This window comes from Ptiloglossa arizonensis, chromosome 13 (genome assembly GCF_051014685.1).
Source record: "Ptiloglossa arizonensis isolate GNS036 chromosome 13, iyPtiAriz1_principal, whole genome shotgun sequence".
NCBI lineage: Eukaryota > Metazoa > Arthropoda > Insecta > Hymenoptera > Colletidae > Ptiloglossa > Ptiloglossa arizonensis.
In genome coordinates this window covers 12,230,527-12,246,906 of record NC_135060.1, presented here as the reverse complement: position 1 = coordinate 12,246,906, position 16,380 = coordinate 12,230,527, and the positions used below count along the sequence as shown (strand labels likewise).

The following is a 16,380-nucleotide window of genomic DNA, read 5'->3' as shown; positions in this document are numbered from 1 at the left end:
CCCACGTGATCTCGAAAAAAACGGCCGCGATTATGTCGCAAACGTCGTTTAGGTCCGATCATTGTAACCACCCAGTCGTCTCTCTTTCTCTCGAGAAGTGCAAAGACGATCCGATAATCGCGGCCACGTTTCAACAAAATGCGTCCTCGATCCTACTATCACAGTCAAGTCTCCTGTTTCTCATATTCCATATTTAATCGCAAATATAATAACACTTTTGTCCGAACGTGTCTTGCGCCACATAAAAGAACGTATGTGCAACCGTATCGAAATATATTCAAGCAAAATGGAATATTTCGCGCTTTCTTCGTCGTCTCGAGTCTTCGGAAAACAAAAGAAACAACCTTTGTTACGCTTCGGAACGGACGATGAAACATTTTTTAGGAACACCTGTGTGCGCGGAAAATTTTTTTCTGAAGAAAAAAAAAAAAGAACGCGGTATTCGATGTTCGTAGACGAAATATATTTTGTATTCCAAAAGATCAGGAACACCGCGCAAGTTTGTAATTCGTCTCGTGTGTGTATCTCATCCTCGTTGCGGTAACACAAAAATTTTGTTCAGTAGGACACAAAAGTAACGTTGTTCGCTCCATGTTGCAGCATAAACATTGCCAGCTGTATCGATTAAAAAGATAGTGCCCCCCAACTAGCTCGAATACACAATAATCAACAAGTAATCGCGAAATATGCATTATTTTATGTATTTATGCATTTATGTATTTATATATATATATATATATGTATAGCTTTTTTTATATTAATTATATTTATATATATATATATACATATACACGTATATATAAATATATATATATACATATACACGTATATATAAATATATATATATATACATATACACGTATATATAAATATATATATATATATATATACACATATATATAAATATATATATACACCTGTTCAGTATACCCTTCTTCTTATATGTATTTATACATATACATATACATATACATATACATATACATATACATATACATATACATATACATATACATATACATATATGTATAAATACGTGACTAGTTCAAAAACGAAAATCCCTTCGCTCGCCACACGCGTTCGAATATTTATTCTTTGTATTTACCGAATTCACCGTCAATACATCGTATAAGTATTGTTTAACGCGCGTTTTCATGCCGCTGTCCGTGTACGTGTGCATACAAATTATAAGTTTATACGGTAAATTTTTTTTTTTGTTTTTTTTTTCGTTTTTTTTTTTTGTTGGCTCTCAAGCATTTGCTTAATATATGTCTGCAAGCGTGACTGAAAGTCGAATCGAGTTACGCATGCTCGATCTAGAAAAATCTTTGCAACGTTTTCTGTTTCTTTTCTTTTATTTCGTTTTATTTCTTTCTTTTTTTTTATATATTTTTTTTTTTGGTTTTTTTTTTTTAGGGGGGGTTTTTTTTCTTTTCATATATATATTTGTTTGCCGTTTTACGAACTGCCTATCATCAGAACCTCGGACGTCTAGGTACTAATAATAATGATGCCTATAGAGGACCGTCGAAGCGACACCATCAATCAGTCGCTCGGATCGTGTTCGCACGCCAAATACTCGACGCCGACGACGAAGACAACGACGTATTAATACGAGACGCTTCATACGCTAGCGAGGCGACGGGGACTCGTATTATTTGGTTGCATTACATTATTTAGCCTCTTCGGGGGCTAACTGGGGGCGTCTTCCGGCTCTATGACGCCGCCGGATACGGCCGGGTCCGTTTCACTGCTTTGGCTCATCGTCACCAACTGCTGTGACAACGTCTGCAAACTCTGTCGCACCTAGAACAATGAACTCCAATTACAATTGTATACCTTCCGCTCGACAATCGCTGAAACGTCTTCAGAATTAACCGCCAACCGCTAGAAATATTCTTTAACGTCTCGACGTCGGTTCACTTTGTTGTTGTAACTTATAGACGTATACCTTCTCCTTTTTCGTCGTTCGATCAAATATTAATCACCAACCGTTATTTCTTTTCACGTGAACGTATAGAACGGTAGACACTTGGAGTAATCATTGACAACGCGAATAATCTTCTCTTATATATCGATATAAATATCACTGTTACGCTAATCGAACATTTAACATATTTTACAGAATTTTAATCCCGAAAATGACCTTCAACGTATGGTTGCAATGATTATAAAGTACACAGAGAAACCGAGAGGTACGTTTATGTTTCGAAATTAATGGAGGAGGAAATGAAATTAGCCTTTGTACAAATGAATATTATTGAAATTTCTTAGCTTAACGTGCACGTACATTGCGAGTTACAAGCTCGAGACCATCTCTTTCACTGTTTAAATTAATTTCCTCGAACGAAGAAATTTGATGTTTGTAACAAGTTACCGAAGACTTTACGATCGTATCGCGTTCGAGGAAATGCATTCGTGCAATTTCGTTGGTCAAGGAAAATGGTGTTGAACTTTGAAATCGGTAGCACGCGTGATTTATTTTCATGATAAAAAAGCATAGTACCTTCATTATTTGATCAAGATTTGTATTTAGATAATGCAAAAGCCGATCCTGCGTAAAACGTTCCGGCGAAACAAGGGGATGGTTGAGATACGCTGTGTGCAGCCTGTCGATGCGAAACATCATCAGAGCCGCTGACACGTAGAGAGCAGCTAAAAGAGCTATCAAAATAGCTATCACTGTACTAGTTCTCAGTCCGCCCGTGAACAGGGACAACATTACATTGGGTCTGCTGGATGTAGCTGGAAGTAACGGTGCCGGCAATGGCTCCGCTCTAAAAAAGAAACAAGTACACGTGCAAGAAGAACAATCAAAAATTAGTTCTCACGTTGATAAAAATTCAAACGGTTTAACGAACCTATTAATCTTTAATGTCCAATGGTAATGTTGGAGCAGTAATTAAATTGATTTTATAAATTTGATAAAAAAATCGGACTTTATAATACACTTCCATTTTACATTAAGAAAATCCATTACTAGATACGTGTAATATTAGTGAAATTTTGTTCGGAACAAGTATCTACTATCGTTTGAATTTCTGTGTATTTTACGTATAATTACATAAAAATATATTCGATTTTGATTAAAAATACTATGGATAAACTGTTCACCTCTGTTCGTTGTTTTCTTTTTCAAATTGACTACGAGTTCTGTTGCCAATACATATACGAATAATATTGTTTCGATCTCATACGTTCTCTCGAATCTTTTATATATCGTAGACAATTTTCGTATCGAATTAGACGTATTAACACGTACGAAATTTTCGTTCTCGGTTTTTCATCGAAGAACATTGGCAACGGATTATCTGAACAACCTACTCGAATTTCTTCTAATCGTACAATAAATAGAGAAGAAAAATACAAAAACAAGATATTTCGAGAAATCGTAGTAACTGTCTGATACGTAATGTCGCGATAAATTTCACGTTTCGTTCGAAGAGCGCTGAAAACATAATCCTTTCGAATTTCCACGAAAAGTCTCACACGATTTACCAAAGACTCGCGTTCAGAGGTTTGAAAAACCTAGAGGCATCCCCGGAGCACCTCGAGAAAAAAGAATCGAACAAATAAACCACTTTTTCCAACATCCGGGAATTTATTTTGCCAACCGAAAGAAACAATTTCTTCGATAACGTTTCATTACGAAGGCCAACGATACACGTGGCTCGAGCCACGCTTTTCATCGATTGATTCCGAAGAGCGTTGAAAAGAGAGGAATAATTTATTCAAATGCGATGCTACGAGTCACTTCGTCGGTCAGTCGCACGATCCGAAATAAAGTAACGAACTGTACGGATAAAACTTTCGAGTCGTTCGACTGAAATAATCTTCTCTATTAGCTACCTTTCAAAGTGAAGAGAATTGCGAACTGTTCAAATAAAAATTATGCAACAGCAATTGTACGTAACGAAAACTGTGATCAATCGTGTGTACGTGTGTATATCCGTGACTCGGTCGTTGACTCCGTTATACGTATCCAATACAACCTTCCGTAATACTTAAATTCTGTTTCGATTATTTTAATCTTCGACTCCGATCGAAAGGTTATTTCAAGATGATAAAAGAGATTATATAAACGTAGACAGAATTTAACGCACTCTTCGCCAAGTGTGATCGCTACTGTACAATTTCCATTATACCGTTCATAATTCCCACAACTTTAACACTAGAACTACCAACGGTGAACGTTTTATATTTGTATCGGATTACATATGTATCTTTGAACTTAGACGAGGAGAGGGCTAATTAATTTACGAGTACCGTTAGTTGTCCGTTTTAATAACTGTCCATGAATATTGTGGACAAAGACACCGTTAATAATTGAATAATTTTAAAAAGAAGTTTCAAACAAGTGAAATTAACCACTTTGGTAGTTCTGGTGTTGAAACGTAGCTAGGAAATACGTTTTCAACACTAGACCTACCAATGTTAAACGCACTACTATTTTTATAGGTAAAGACACCGTTAATAATTGAACAATTTTAAAAAGAAGTTTCAAACAAGTGAAATTAACCACTTTGGTAGTTCTGGTGTTGAAACGTAGCTAGGAAATACGTTTTCAACACTAGACCTACCAATGTTAAACGCACTACTATTTTTATAGGTAAAGACACCGTTGATAATTGAACAATTTTAAAAAGAAGTTTCAAACAAGTGAAATTAACCACTTTGGTAGTTCTGGTGTTGAAACGTAGCTAGGAAATACGTTTTCAACACTAGACCTACCAACGTTAAACGCACTACTATTTTTACAGGTAAAGACACCGTTGATAATTGAATAATTTTAAAAAGAAGTTTCAAACAAGTGAAATTAACCATTTAGGTAGTTCTGGTGTTGAAACGTAGCTAGGAAATACGTTTTCAACACTAGACCTACCAACGGTAAACGCACTACTGTTTTTTTAAGTAAAGACACCGTTAACCCTTTGAACTCGAGAGGAGATCCTCGGTCACCGCACAATCTAGTGTACTTCTTCCAATTCGGGAAAATTTCGTGACTTGAAATAGAAATTGGAAATTAGGTATTACACTCTTTTAAGATGTAAACACACGTACGTCAAGTATTGGAACAAAAATGTTCCATTGCGTATTAATTTTTCCGATTGAAATGATTTCATCGAGGCGCCAGTTTCAGGTAGCAAAAACGCTTCGAGTGCAAAGGGTTAATAATTGAATAATTTTAAAAAGAAGTTTCAAACAAGTGAAATTAATCCCTTTGGTAGTTCTAATATAAACAGTGCGATCGAGGCCACGCCAGATACGACACCGAAGTTCGAACGACTTTTATACATATTTATTGTTTTACGATCCGACGAAAAATGCGACCCGTACCATCGAATCGGAACAGGTTTCCAAAAATCCACCGCGAAATTAAAATAAAATTATAACCTACGAAAAAGAAGAAGAAAAAAAAACATTTATTTACTTTGCTGGTGGCGGCAAACTCGGCCTGATAATGGGTGGCGTTATAACGTCCGTGTCGGTGCAGACGGTTGGCGGTCTCGTATTAAGATCCGTCCCGCTCTCGGACATGCTGGAGTCGTCTTCCTCGGGATTCACCTCGGAGTCGTCGACCACCAGCGTGTCCGGGACAAGGTGCTTTTGCTCGACCGCGAGCGGCAGAATCTTGGGCGACGGCTGCGGCTCCATAGCAGCGTCCCAAACCTGTTTCATCAGCTTGAAGGTCGAGTCCCTCGACAGAAGGGAACAGAAAACGTGCCTTTCCTCCTCGGTAGCGATCGCCACCGCATTCGGAATGATTCGCGCGGTCTTCTCTTTGCTGATCTTCAACACCGAGACCGTTGGTATCAGCAGCTTCGTTACATAGCCGAACACGTTGCTGTAGAAGGCGAAGTAATTCGGTGTGATGTACAGATAGCCTTGCAGCAGAATATCGCCTACCAGCGCACAACTATAATAGTTCAATACGCGTTCGTCCGCAGCGACCTGGTGGCGAGAGAAACACGAAAGATTACGTAGTCGAAGTTGCTCTTTCAGCGCGTTACGAAATCATTTTTGGTTCTCGGTGAAAGAAAGCCGAACGAAACCACTAACGCCATCTTTATCGACCGGTTGAACTAGATCGAGGTAATTCCGATGACGTTCTCAAAAAATTTTACCCAACTTTAATTACCGACCCTGTGAACGAAATTACTGTTCTATTATATATACTAATAAGGTACAAGAAACGAAGAAACGAAGTAACTCCGACCACCTGCTGCTCGTTGTATCGATAAATCGTGAAATTCGATCGTTTTAAAGGACCGGATCGAAGATAAGAACCAATCTTGTTTAGATCTTTTAACAACGACGATGGACGTAGGAAAATTACAACGGATAAGAACGAACTTATTTTAGTCTATTTGACAAGTTTGTCGAAATTAAACATTCGTTTGTATCGTGGTTGTAATTATCCGTCGGGTAAAATAATTTCGAGGTAGTTGGCTGCGAAAAAAAATTTTTACACGAACAAACTCACCGAATTTGAGATCATTTTTATATTTGGTCTCACCTGTTGCTCTTCTTTTTTTTTCTACGATCACTGCCACTTTTAAAATAGAAGTATATTCTTAATTTCACGCTATCGAATAATATGCTACTCTATATTATACGGAAGATCGATAATATTCCCGAATCGACCTCACCGGGGTTATAGAATGTACCGTGATCTATCGGATCGATATAATAAATATTACGCGGTTGGAATTATCGCGTCTGCTACCAACAACTACTGTTTCTAAAATTTCAAGCATTCTTGTAGTGGCCACGGACGTAACGGTGTATCGTACGGTGGGTCGATACGACGAGGTGGAAAGATACACATATGTAGCAACTTGTGTGTCCTTGTATTAACAGCACACGTAACAAGCTGTCGTTCGTCTTGCCTTACCGAAAGCTAGTACAATTTATCGTACGAAAAAAATACTTACGCTTCGACGTCTGTCTCAAAGCTGAAATCGTACAAAGAATCTTTCCAACTGGTCGTTGAACGGTCACACGCGTTCTAACCTGTCGTTCGTCAAACCCGAAGTACGTCAGATTTTATATCAACACCGCACTGTCGTTCATGACGATCGACTTGTACTACTGGTGCACAACACCAAACAAGCCTGACAATCGTCTTTCAAACAATCTTATCAACCGGTTGTGCAACTTATCGTCGGATAAATCGTTACGTGTGCGCCCTCTATTAGTGTTACTTATTGATTTAAATATATTCTATTGAGGTTAGGTTTAAAAACAGCGCCACCTGCGTCTCGCCGTCTACGCGTTTTGTAGATTATCGTTTTAACCGCATTTTACCGTGCATTCGTTGTGCGATAAAAACGTTATTGTTACAGCCATTGTTATTATTTTCTATCGACGATAATTGTGACGAAGAATGTATCCCGAAAATAACAAACATTTTATTCTATGAATTTAACGAGGTAAGTACCGATGCGTGTAAGTAATATTTACTATGATGACAGAAGCGATTTATTCATTATTTGTGTTAATTTCAAATGTATTAATACTAATGACTATAAAATTGAGATTGTTGGATAATACAAGACCAGAGCGATGTTAAATTATAGGTAGTTTCATAGACTGCTGAAATTCATAGGAAAGATATAAACGGTAGTTAAATACGAAAAAATATTAATTTAAAGCGAAGAAGGGCAGAAGATTGAATATACTTTTCGATGTAATTTTACGATAAGAACTCGCGTTGCGCTTAAAAATTGATGCGATTCGAAAACTGAAAAGAATTAATATTCCTAATAATAATTAATTTGTAGAAATTTTTCTCGCGTATACTTGAGATTGTACGTTCTTAAACGATAATTTTTGTTCAACGATACGTCGTATCTCGTTTTAGAAATAATCGATTGTTCTGCAAATTAAGCATTCGTAAAAAAGTCGAAGTCGTGGAATTTAAAAACCAACATTTACTTTTTGTTTGTTTCCATATTTGAGAGAGAGACGAAGCACTCGAGGATTTATCGGTTTTGTCATCAACTTATTTGCAATGTTAATCGAAATATCACCTACAACCTAAACCAAATGACGATCAACGATCGATAGTTAGCCTTGTATCGTCAACAATTTCAAATTGTTACACAATTTACGAATCACTCTGCATTCGGTGACACAGACAACTCGATGAGAATAAATTATTTTACGCCTAGTTGTGCAGACTGATAATTCGCGTTACAGAAACATTCGTTCGTCGACGCGAGTGGATTAAAACGAAATATTAAAACGATGTACCACTTCTCTGACCTAGTACGGCCAAAATATTTAGCGCAGACTTTGTAGTTCTATTGCAATGCACGGTACAACGTCTAATACTTGTTACCGCCACTTCGGCGCGATAAAGCCAGTTTGTTTACTCTTTTTTTTTTGGAGGGGGGTAGGAGGAGAAACCTAACGATAACGTCCATATACGATTATAGTTTCGACCAGCGAAACCTACTTTTAACTCGATTACTTCTATCTTGACGTAAAACGTTCCACAATGTAGGTAAGTCGCGGTAGCCTCGCGAAAGTAATAAATGAAAACGAGGGAAACTTTCGTTAATTTACCTGAGAGAAATGCCTGTGGAATTTCTTCTGCCTCGCACTGCTGGTAGTCGTTGGCGATGATGTGGACGAAGATCTGCTAACCTTTCCTGGAGTCTGTGCGACACCACCAGCTGCCATTGATGGTGTACTTCTACTGAGCGGTTTTGAAAGATGACTGAAAACATACGAAAGAAACTATAAAGCAACCGAGACCGACGAACGTTGTATTTTATTTCTATCGATGAACAACTGTCGATCATTCCACTCGAAACAACGAGACGGGCACGTTTCCGACACTGTGTACGCGATAATTATATTGTAACCAAGTGTTTCATTTACACAACGATACGAGTTCTCAGCAACCCGCGTCGCGCGCGGGAACCTCGTGGTCGCGTTTACCGAGCATACTCGTCGAACGCCCATAGGCGTTCACCGCACGCGGTACACTGATCGAATATTGGGCAACCAAGTCACTCGGACTAGATGATTCTATAATTACTTCGAGCATCCTATAATCGTTGAAGTGTCGGGTAAATATTCATAGATAAAGGACAACTTCCCCCGTTTGGCAACGACAGTTGATACAAGACTACCTTTGGCAAACTCGTGTCTCTTTCGAAGCAAATTGTGTTCACGCTGTCATTATCGTTGGATGATGTATTTTTATAACGATGTATATGTATTTACTAGACGAAGCAACGAACTTCTCGACAAACCGAGCAGCCAGCAATGGTATTATCCAAACACTCCTCAACGTTTCCCCGTAGCGACGCAAACTCTCCCGAACGAGTCGATTTTCATATTACTCATGGATCGCGTCACGATGACCGCCGCTTTATTTTAAATGATTGCATAGAAGATCGCACCTCGAGATCCTCTTTCGAATCCTCGGGCTCCATATATCGTTGCTCCAGATATCGTATTCGTGCGCGACCATTTTTGCAACTGGATCGATCGATTCGAATCTGACGGTTGAAAATCTTGCGGGCCAAGATTTCGTAGATTCACCGGTTCGGTGGTTCTTCCGGTGTCGCGTGAATGAGCACCGTGCATCGACGAAACGAAGCGTCGGCAACCTTTTATGGAACTGGCATCAATTCGTCGACAGCCACCGGGAGGAACTATTTCGATCGCTAATTGCGGTACGCGTACAACCGAGCCGACTTAATGTTAATTAAGGTCGATCGAAGACGAACGAGGATGCGGCGCGAGTAATTGGATCCGCTGGAAAACATTGCGGGCGTCAACTGCTTTCCATCGATCACGATCCAAGTCCAAGGAGAAGGTAACCACCGAGGAATTACTTCTCTCGAGGGTTGTTGCTACCTCATCGAAAACAGAATCGAAGAGAGAGAGAGAGAGTGAGAGAGAGAGAGAGAGTTTAAAAACGAAGAACAGTTCCCGTTGCGACGAGAGCGTGGAAGAAAAAAGGTGTATCCATTGTGAACGAGCAGAACAGAAGAATCGTCGCGTCGAGAAAGCTTGGCACCGGTAGATCAGCGCGCCAACAATCCTGGGTATTTAGGGTGGCGGTGTTGAAAACAGGTGAGAACGATCGACGATTCGACTCGATCGTTTTCCTCGATTTCAATGGAACTTTCGCGTTTTACGAACTCAAAGGCAACAGGAAACACAGCGTAACAATACCAATCGCGATCACCGTGGGACTATCGATCGTACGATGTACGAGTCCGTGCATCGTGTCGAGACCAACTGACGAAGGTGGGAACGAACGCGATGGTGTCGATGAGTTCCCGTCGTTGATAATACCTAACAGAGTATCCCGACTTTCTTTCGCGTACGCGCACCAATCGGATACAATTTTTCGAGATAAGATTCCGGCTTCTGAAAAATCTTCGCTCACGTACTATAAACACGGGACTATTGACGCGAACGGACGAAGATTAAAGCTGCGTTCCGAAAAAGAAAAATGAATTACAATCTTTACGACGGTAATGAAACAACGATAACTGTAATTTTGTAGCGGTGCCGAGTATATTAATGTTTTCTTTAGTCGATCGAAAACGAAACGTTCCGTTTCGGTGGTCTTCGGTACACGGTACGATTGCGTATACGGTAATAAGAAATGAAATAATTCTTTCAAAATCATAAGCAATATTTGCTAAAAAGTATCGATAATACTTTATCGTTTCCTTTATTTCTCGATGCATCGATAGAAAAATTGCACTCTACAGTTATCAGTTGTTGATCGAGCTTTCATTAAATTCTAACATTCTTCGTTCCATTTAAAATTCTATTTAAAACTTAACTCGAAGCTAAGTTCGATTCGAAATCTCTGTAAATAGAAAACTGTTCGAACAAACAACCGCATCTAAGGCAATATATTCTGGAGAAACTGTATCGAAGAGTTTACTAACGAATTCGGAATGAAACGAAGTTTCGCCCCGAGTATCAAAGGTTTAGAAGATTACAAATTTTTCTCCGATAAGAATTCCGATTTTTCAAGATTTTTAACACTTTGGCGCCTTTAAATCGATTCGAACGAGACGGTTTTACAACCGCTGTTGTGGAAATAACAATACGACTCTATTAGTAAAATAATATAAGTAAAAATAAGGATACAAGCACAAAAGTACAAGTACAAAAAGGAAGGAGTAAAAATACGATTGGTATATAAGATTTACATAATAAATGTTTATACAAATTTATATATACCATTATATAAACAGACTCTGATCTTTGTCTTTTATTTTATATATACCATTATTTAAATAGACTCTGATCTTTGTCTTTTATTTTACTTTTAAAACGGTGCACGCTATCATTGCTTCAATCTCTTTTATTTCCACCAGTTGTTATATTATAATGCTCCGGTAAAATCTTTCGTTTCTATCGCCAGTTGCTATTCAAATTTTGCTCACAACAAGCAAAGCATGTCGTCGAGAATACTCCAATTCCTAAAAGATTTATCGAATAACAATTGACAGTGTAATTGATATCACTCGGTAGAAATGAAAAAACAATCTGTGAAATCATTTGGCTTACAATAATGCGATCAATGGAGATGCACTCGGTAGATACGATAGTTCTTTACTGTTAAAAATGATCTCAATGTATTTTTTCTCTCTTATGGATAATCGTTCTACCTGTGCGAAGAATTGTATTTAAAAGATAGTAGATAGAACGCGCAACGCTGTCGTAAATCGTACAAAAATTGAACAAAGAGAAACGCTGTCTCGGAAAAGTACCAAAATGGACACAAAGTCGATTGTATTCTAAAATTTAATCTCGCACCTGATGTCGAAACAACGGATACCGCACGGGGAACTTTTGCCTTTCGCTCTTTTTTCTTGTATGCACAGGTGTTCCACTATCTAGCGATACGTTATCGAGTGATTAATCATTTTAGGAGATATTGTATCAAATAGCGAATTATCGACGACAATTACATGCAATTTTTTTGAATCTCAGATTTCATTCGGATTAAATTAGTCACTTCATTAACATTCATTGAATTTGAAATACGTTCGAACTTTATCGTCGAATGTGTCGAGCATCGAGTAAAACACATTCGACATTCCGATGTTGTATATTGAAGACACGAGTAGATAAGATTGGAAAGAAAGACAAGCGTCTGGATAACGTTGTTGGCCGAAGGAGCAGAAAGATTCGAATTCGTATTCCTGACCGAACGATCGACTCTTTTTTCTCTTTGCATTTTCAAAGAAATTCAAATTCATCCTGGTTCGAACAACTTTACCATTTCCCGCTAAATTTATTTCGCAGGACCGAAGTCGCCGAAGGAATGCCAAGGAAATACAACGAATTTACGGCAACGAGCCAAAAAGTAACTTCTTCGTTCGAACGGACCAGAATTATTTTATTATTATTTTATTACACTGTTTTCGTCGTGACGCTGCAACGAACTCTACACGAATACCAAATTGGTCGAATATAGCGTGTAACGTATGTTTCGCGAGTTTTAACGAGCGTTATCAAAAAGAAACGTCACAATATGTACAAACATAGTTTCCACCTACCTCTAAACCCCCCCAAAAAAAGGTTCTAATCGACACTACTCGTTAGCCAACCTTTTCCTTTTTAATATATATACACACATATTATTAATGATTATCAGCGACTTATCTTAGCTTCGTTTCTACACCTGCCACTAAGAGAAAAGTTCTAATCGATATACGTTAACAAACCTTTCCTTTTTTTATTATATACATTTAAAGTCGCCTATCAATTACGCTAATTGTTATCAGCGACTTGTTTCAGTTTCGTTTCAGAGATCTGGCCAGTTTAAGTTACCGCAGTACTTCATAGTAATCAACACATCCGAACGATTTCTAAATCGATTATATACGCACTGTCTAGACATTTGTGCAATACCTGAAGAGTCTCAACTATGAGAAGGTCAAACGAGTTCGATGATACAATTTCTTGGCACTCGTTCTAATAGCACCTGTATAAATTTCAAACTTGCCGAACGCGATACGTGGCTGTAACTCAGAGCTACGATATTTATTCAAATTTTTTTCTTTCACGATAACAATTCGTTAATCGCAAGCCGCATAATACACTTATCGATTCTGTGGTGATTTATAAGAATCTTTTATATCGGTAATCGTTTGAAAAGATCGGTGCGATTGGGAGCTTAATAAATTTATTCGAAGTTAAACGTGTGTATAGTTAATGACTTGTCAGTGTATTGCAAAAGTTCCTACGAGGAAACTCTGATTCATCATCGATACGCTACGATAAGAAAAGAGATGACTGCGAATGACGACATTTAAAAGATTTGTGCGATTGGGAGCTCAATAAATTTATTTATAGTTAAACTCACCGTACATACAAACACACACATATATATATATATATATAGTGGAAATAACAATACGACTCTATTAGTAAAATAATATAAGTAAAAATAAGGATACAAGCACAAAAGTATAAGTACAAAAAGAGAGAAGTAAGAATATGATTGGTATATAAGATTTACGTAATAAATGTTTATACAAATTTATATATACCATTATATAAACAGACTCTGATCTTTGTCTTTTATTTTACTTTTAAAACTTATTAAATTATGCTACCTTTGTACAGTCAATATACTGCAGCCATTAAATATTCATAGGGCAGAGCCGACTTTAAATTATACTCAAAAAAACATGTTTTTGTTAAACAGGTGGGTATTATTATTTGCCAAATTCCTTATATATATATATATATATACACTAATAATCATTACCATACATTAACTACTAATTCTATCATTATAACTATTCTAATATAATTCTAAAAAACTATTTTTTAAAAACTATCATTTCAAAATTAAATCAATATATTAAACTTTACAAATTATTAAATTTTCAATTTTAAAAACAAATTTTATGAACATAAATACACTAAATATATCATAAATATCTTACCAATAAATAATTTTAAATTAAAGATCACCCCATAATTTATTTATACCTATAAACTTTAAAATTATAAATTTTAAATAATTATTATAAATATATGAATTAAATTCATTTAAAAAATAACTAGATATCAATAAATTCGACTAACATATCACTCCTAACTAATTATTAAAAATTATTATGCAATATAAAAATATATAATCAATTAACTCCCTTATTTTCGAGATATTTATTATCTATAAATTTATTTTAATAAACCCTGATACAAAAGGGTATATATATACTCAATGACACAATGTCTTGCAAAAGTTCCTACGGGAAAACTCTGATTCATCATCGATACGCTACGGTGAGGAAAGGGATGACTCTGAATGACAACATTCTCCGAACGTTTTCCAACCAAGCTCCCTCGCTTATCGCATTATGCAACCACGTATTACAACTCACGACCCACAAACGATCGAACGGGATGATTGTCCTAACCCCGTTTGCCAAGGTCATCCGTTAGTTCTGTATCATCATCATCTACGCGTAGTCGACTGAGAAACAAAAAAAGAAAAAACTCGATCGATCGAACCGCTGGACCGAAATTCAAAATCGATTCTTCGCCAGAGGACTACACCGAAACGAAGCTCGATTCCCATAATCGTGTACGCAAGATCTTGGAATAGTCACTATCCTTCGTGCGAGTCCGAAAAATTACACGGTTAAAAAATTTGGAAAAACATGATCTCGATCAACGTCTCGCATTACATTAGAAAGTTTACCAAACACGGATCAACGTTCACACCTTTCTGTAATAATATTCGAAGCAAGTGCTGTTTGCAAAAAGTCAACGAATCGTTCGTTGAGTCCGCTCAAGTCCAAATGTAACGAACAGAAATCACGCTCGCAGCGCAAAGCTTGCTATCGTCGGTGTTCAATCTTCGAAACTGACGGACATTGGCCACGTGTGCAGTCTTCGTTGATTTATTTCAACGGTGTTTCGTATCCGCTCTTAAAGTTCGTTAAATTAATTCGATATCGAACACTTGTACAATTCACTTGGACGCGGGGTGTTCGAACGAGCGATAATAATCGCGAAACAAGAGCACGTTCGAATAAAGAAAACTATGACGTTTTACGTTCGATGCGACGATAGCAGAGGCTGTGTCGTACATAGATGAACGATAAGAGACATTCGTGTTACCCCTTTGCAGTCGTATGTCTATTCTCAGCCAGCAAAGCTCTCTTACCTGCATATATTGCAGCACAGTGAAGATGCAAAGAGCAAAGATTGTTCGGTATGTACAAACGGAAAAATCAAAAACGGAAAACGCAGAATTAATTATTTTTACGACACGTGTTCTCGAAAATCCGAAAATTCGTATTGAAGACTGTTTCGAAAGATACCGCACGACGAAGAACTATAAAATAACATTTTTACGTACGATTGAAACATACCATCGTGTTACGTATATCTAAAGTTTAGAAACGAATGAATAAATTTTCTTTTCCCTTCACAATCTTGCATGTTACGTATTATAGTTTGAAAATGAACTCCGTCCGGCACGACACCCAAGTATAAACTTAAGAGGAACGCAAAGGGTTAAAATACAACGGAGATGAATCGAATTTCGTGGCTGAACAACCTAAGAATTTCTTGTTCCGCTGAATTCCAACCTCGAAAGCAGGTCGAATGTATTAGCACACGTTTCTCATCCGTTGCAACGTTCGTACGATTAAATACTAAAAAAAAAAAAAAAAAGTACTACGACGTTTCAACGTTTGAACAACCGTAAATATACGACGGATCTACGCAAAACTTCGCACATGTTCATCGAACGGTAGTACCGTCTTTAGATAAATAAACCGACGAATCTGATAGCTCTATTTCTTATCGAACGACGAAATTGATCGAGCAACCTATTAGTTACAAGCATTAGTATACGAGCAGTTTGTTGAACGAATCGTGTCGAAGCCGCGCCCGTTGGTCCTGCAAGACCTTTGATCGGTGTCAGATTCGGGGTTGCATCTGTGTTTCGGGGTCACTAGAGCGAGTAGATACCGTAAGCCTGTTGAGCGGATTACGAGCGTCAAGGCTGTTCATTGGGACAGTGGTCGGGACCGTGTGTTACGAGTCGCCTACGAACGTGAAAACCAATTGGAGAAAGGTCGCGAGGACTCACCTGTCGTTACATCTCAAGGCCGTGTGGCTTGGGCTCCTTGGAGGCTGAGAAGTAGCAGCTGCAGCCACTGTAAGCTGAGAGCCGCTAATCGACTGCTGGCCAGCTTGTTGCCCACCAGGGACTACTTGAAGAGGCGTGCTGGGCGCCGATCGTGCTCCTATGGACCCCGCAGACCTGGAACAATCGGAATCGATCGATTTAGCGCGTTCCTTCGTCGCTATTTTTCATCTAGGCTTCGATAGAGCCCACCTTCAATCGGTAGAACGGCG

General features: G+C 37.9%; 1 protein-coding gene and 1 long non-coding RNA gene across 6 annotated transcripts in view; one reads left to right on the top strand and one right to left on the bottom strand.

The window, feature by feature from the left end:
• Positions 1-1,201: 1,201 nt before the first annotated feature.
• Positions 1,202-16,380, bottom strand: part of LOC143154028 (uncharacterized) — a 95,367-nt gene continuing 80,188 nt past the window's right edge. For all 5 annotated transcript variants that reach the window (XM_076325780.1, XM_076325783.1, XM_076325781.1 and 2 more), the window contains 5 exons: positions 16,112-16,285; positions 8,572-8,725; positions 5,432-5,952; positions 2,507-2,777; positions 1,202-1,806 (listed from right to left, as the gene is read on the bottom strand). In XM_076325780.1, coding sequence (XP_076181895.1) covers positions 1,693-1,806; positions 2,507-2,777; positions 5,432-5,952; positions 8,572-8,725; positions 16,112-16,285 — 1,234 coding nt within the window. In that variant the 3' untranslated portion in view covers positions 1,202-1,692. The remainder of the gene's footprint in view (positions 1,807-2,506; positions 2,778-5,431; positions 5,953-8,571; positions 8,726-16,111; positions 16,286-16,380) is intronic.
• Positions 7,298-13,370, top strand: LOC143154036 (uncharacterized). The gene is made up of 2 exons (XR_012993964.1): positions 7,298-7,433; positions 12,298-13,370. It is a non-coding gene; the product is annotated as an uncharacterized LOC143154036 (long non-coding RNA).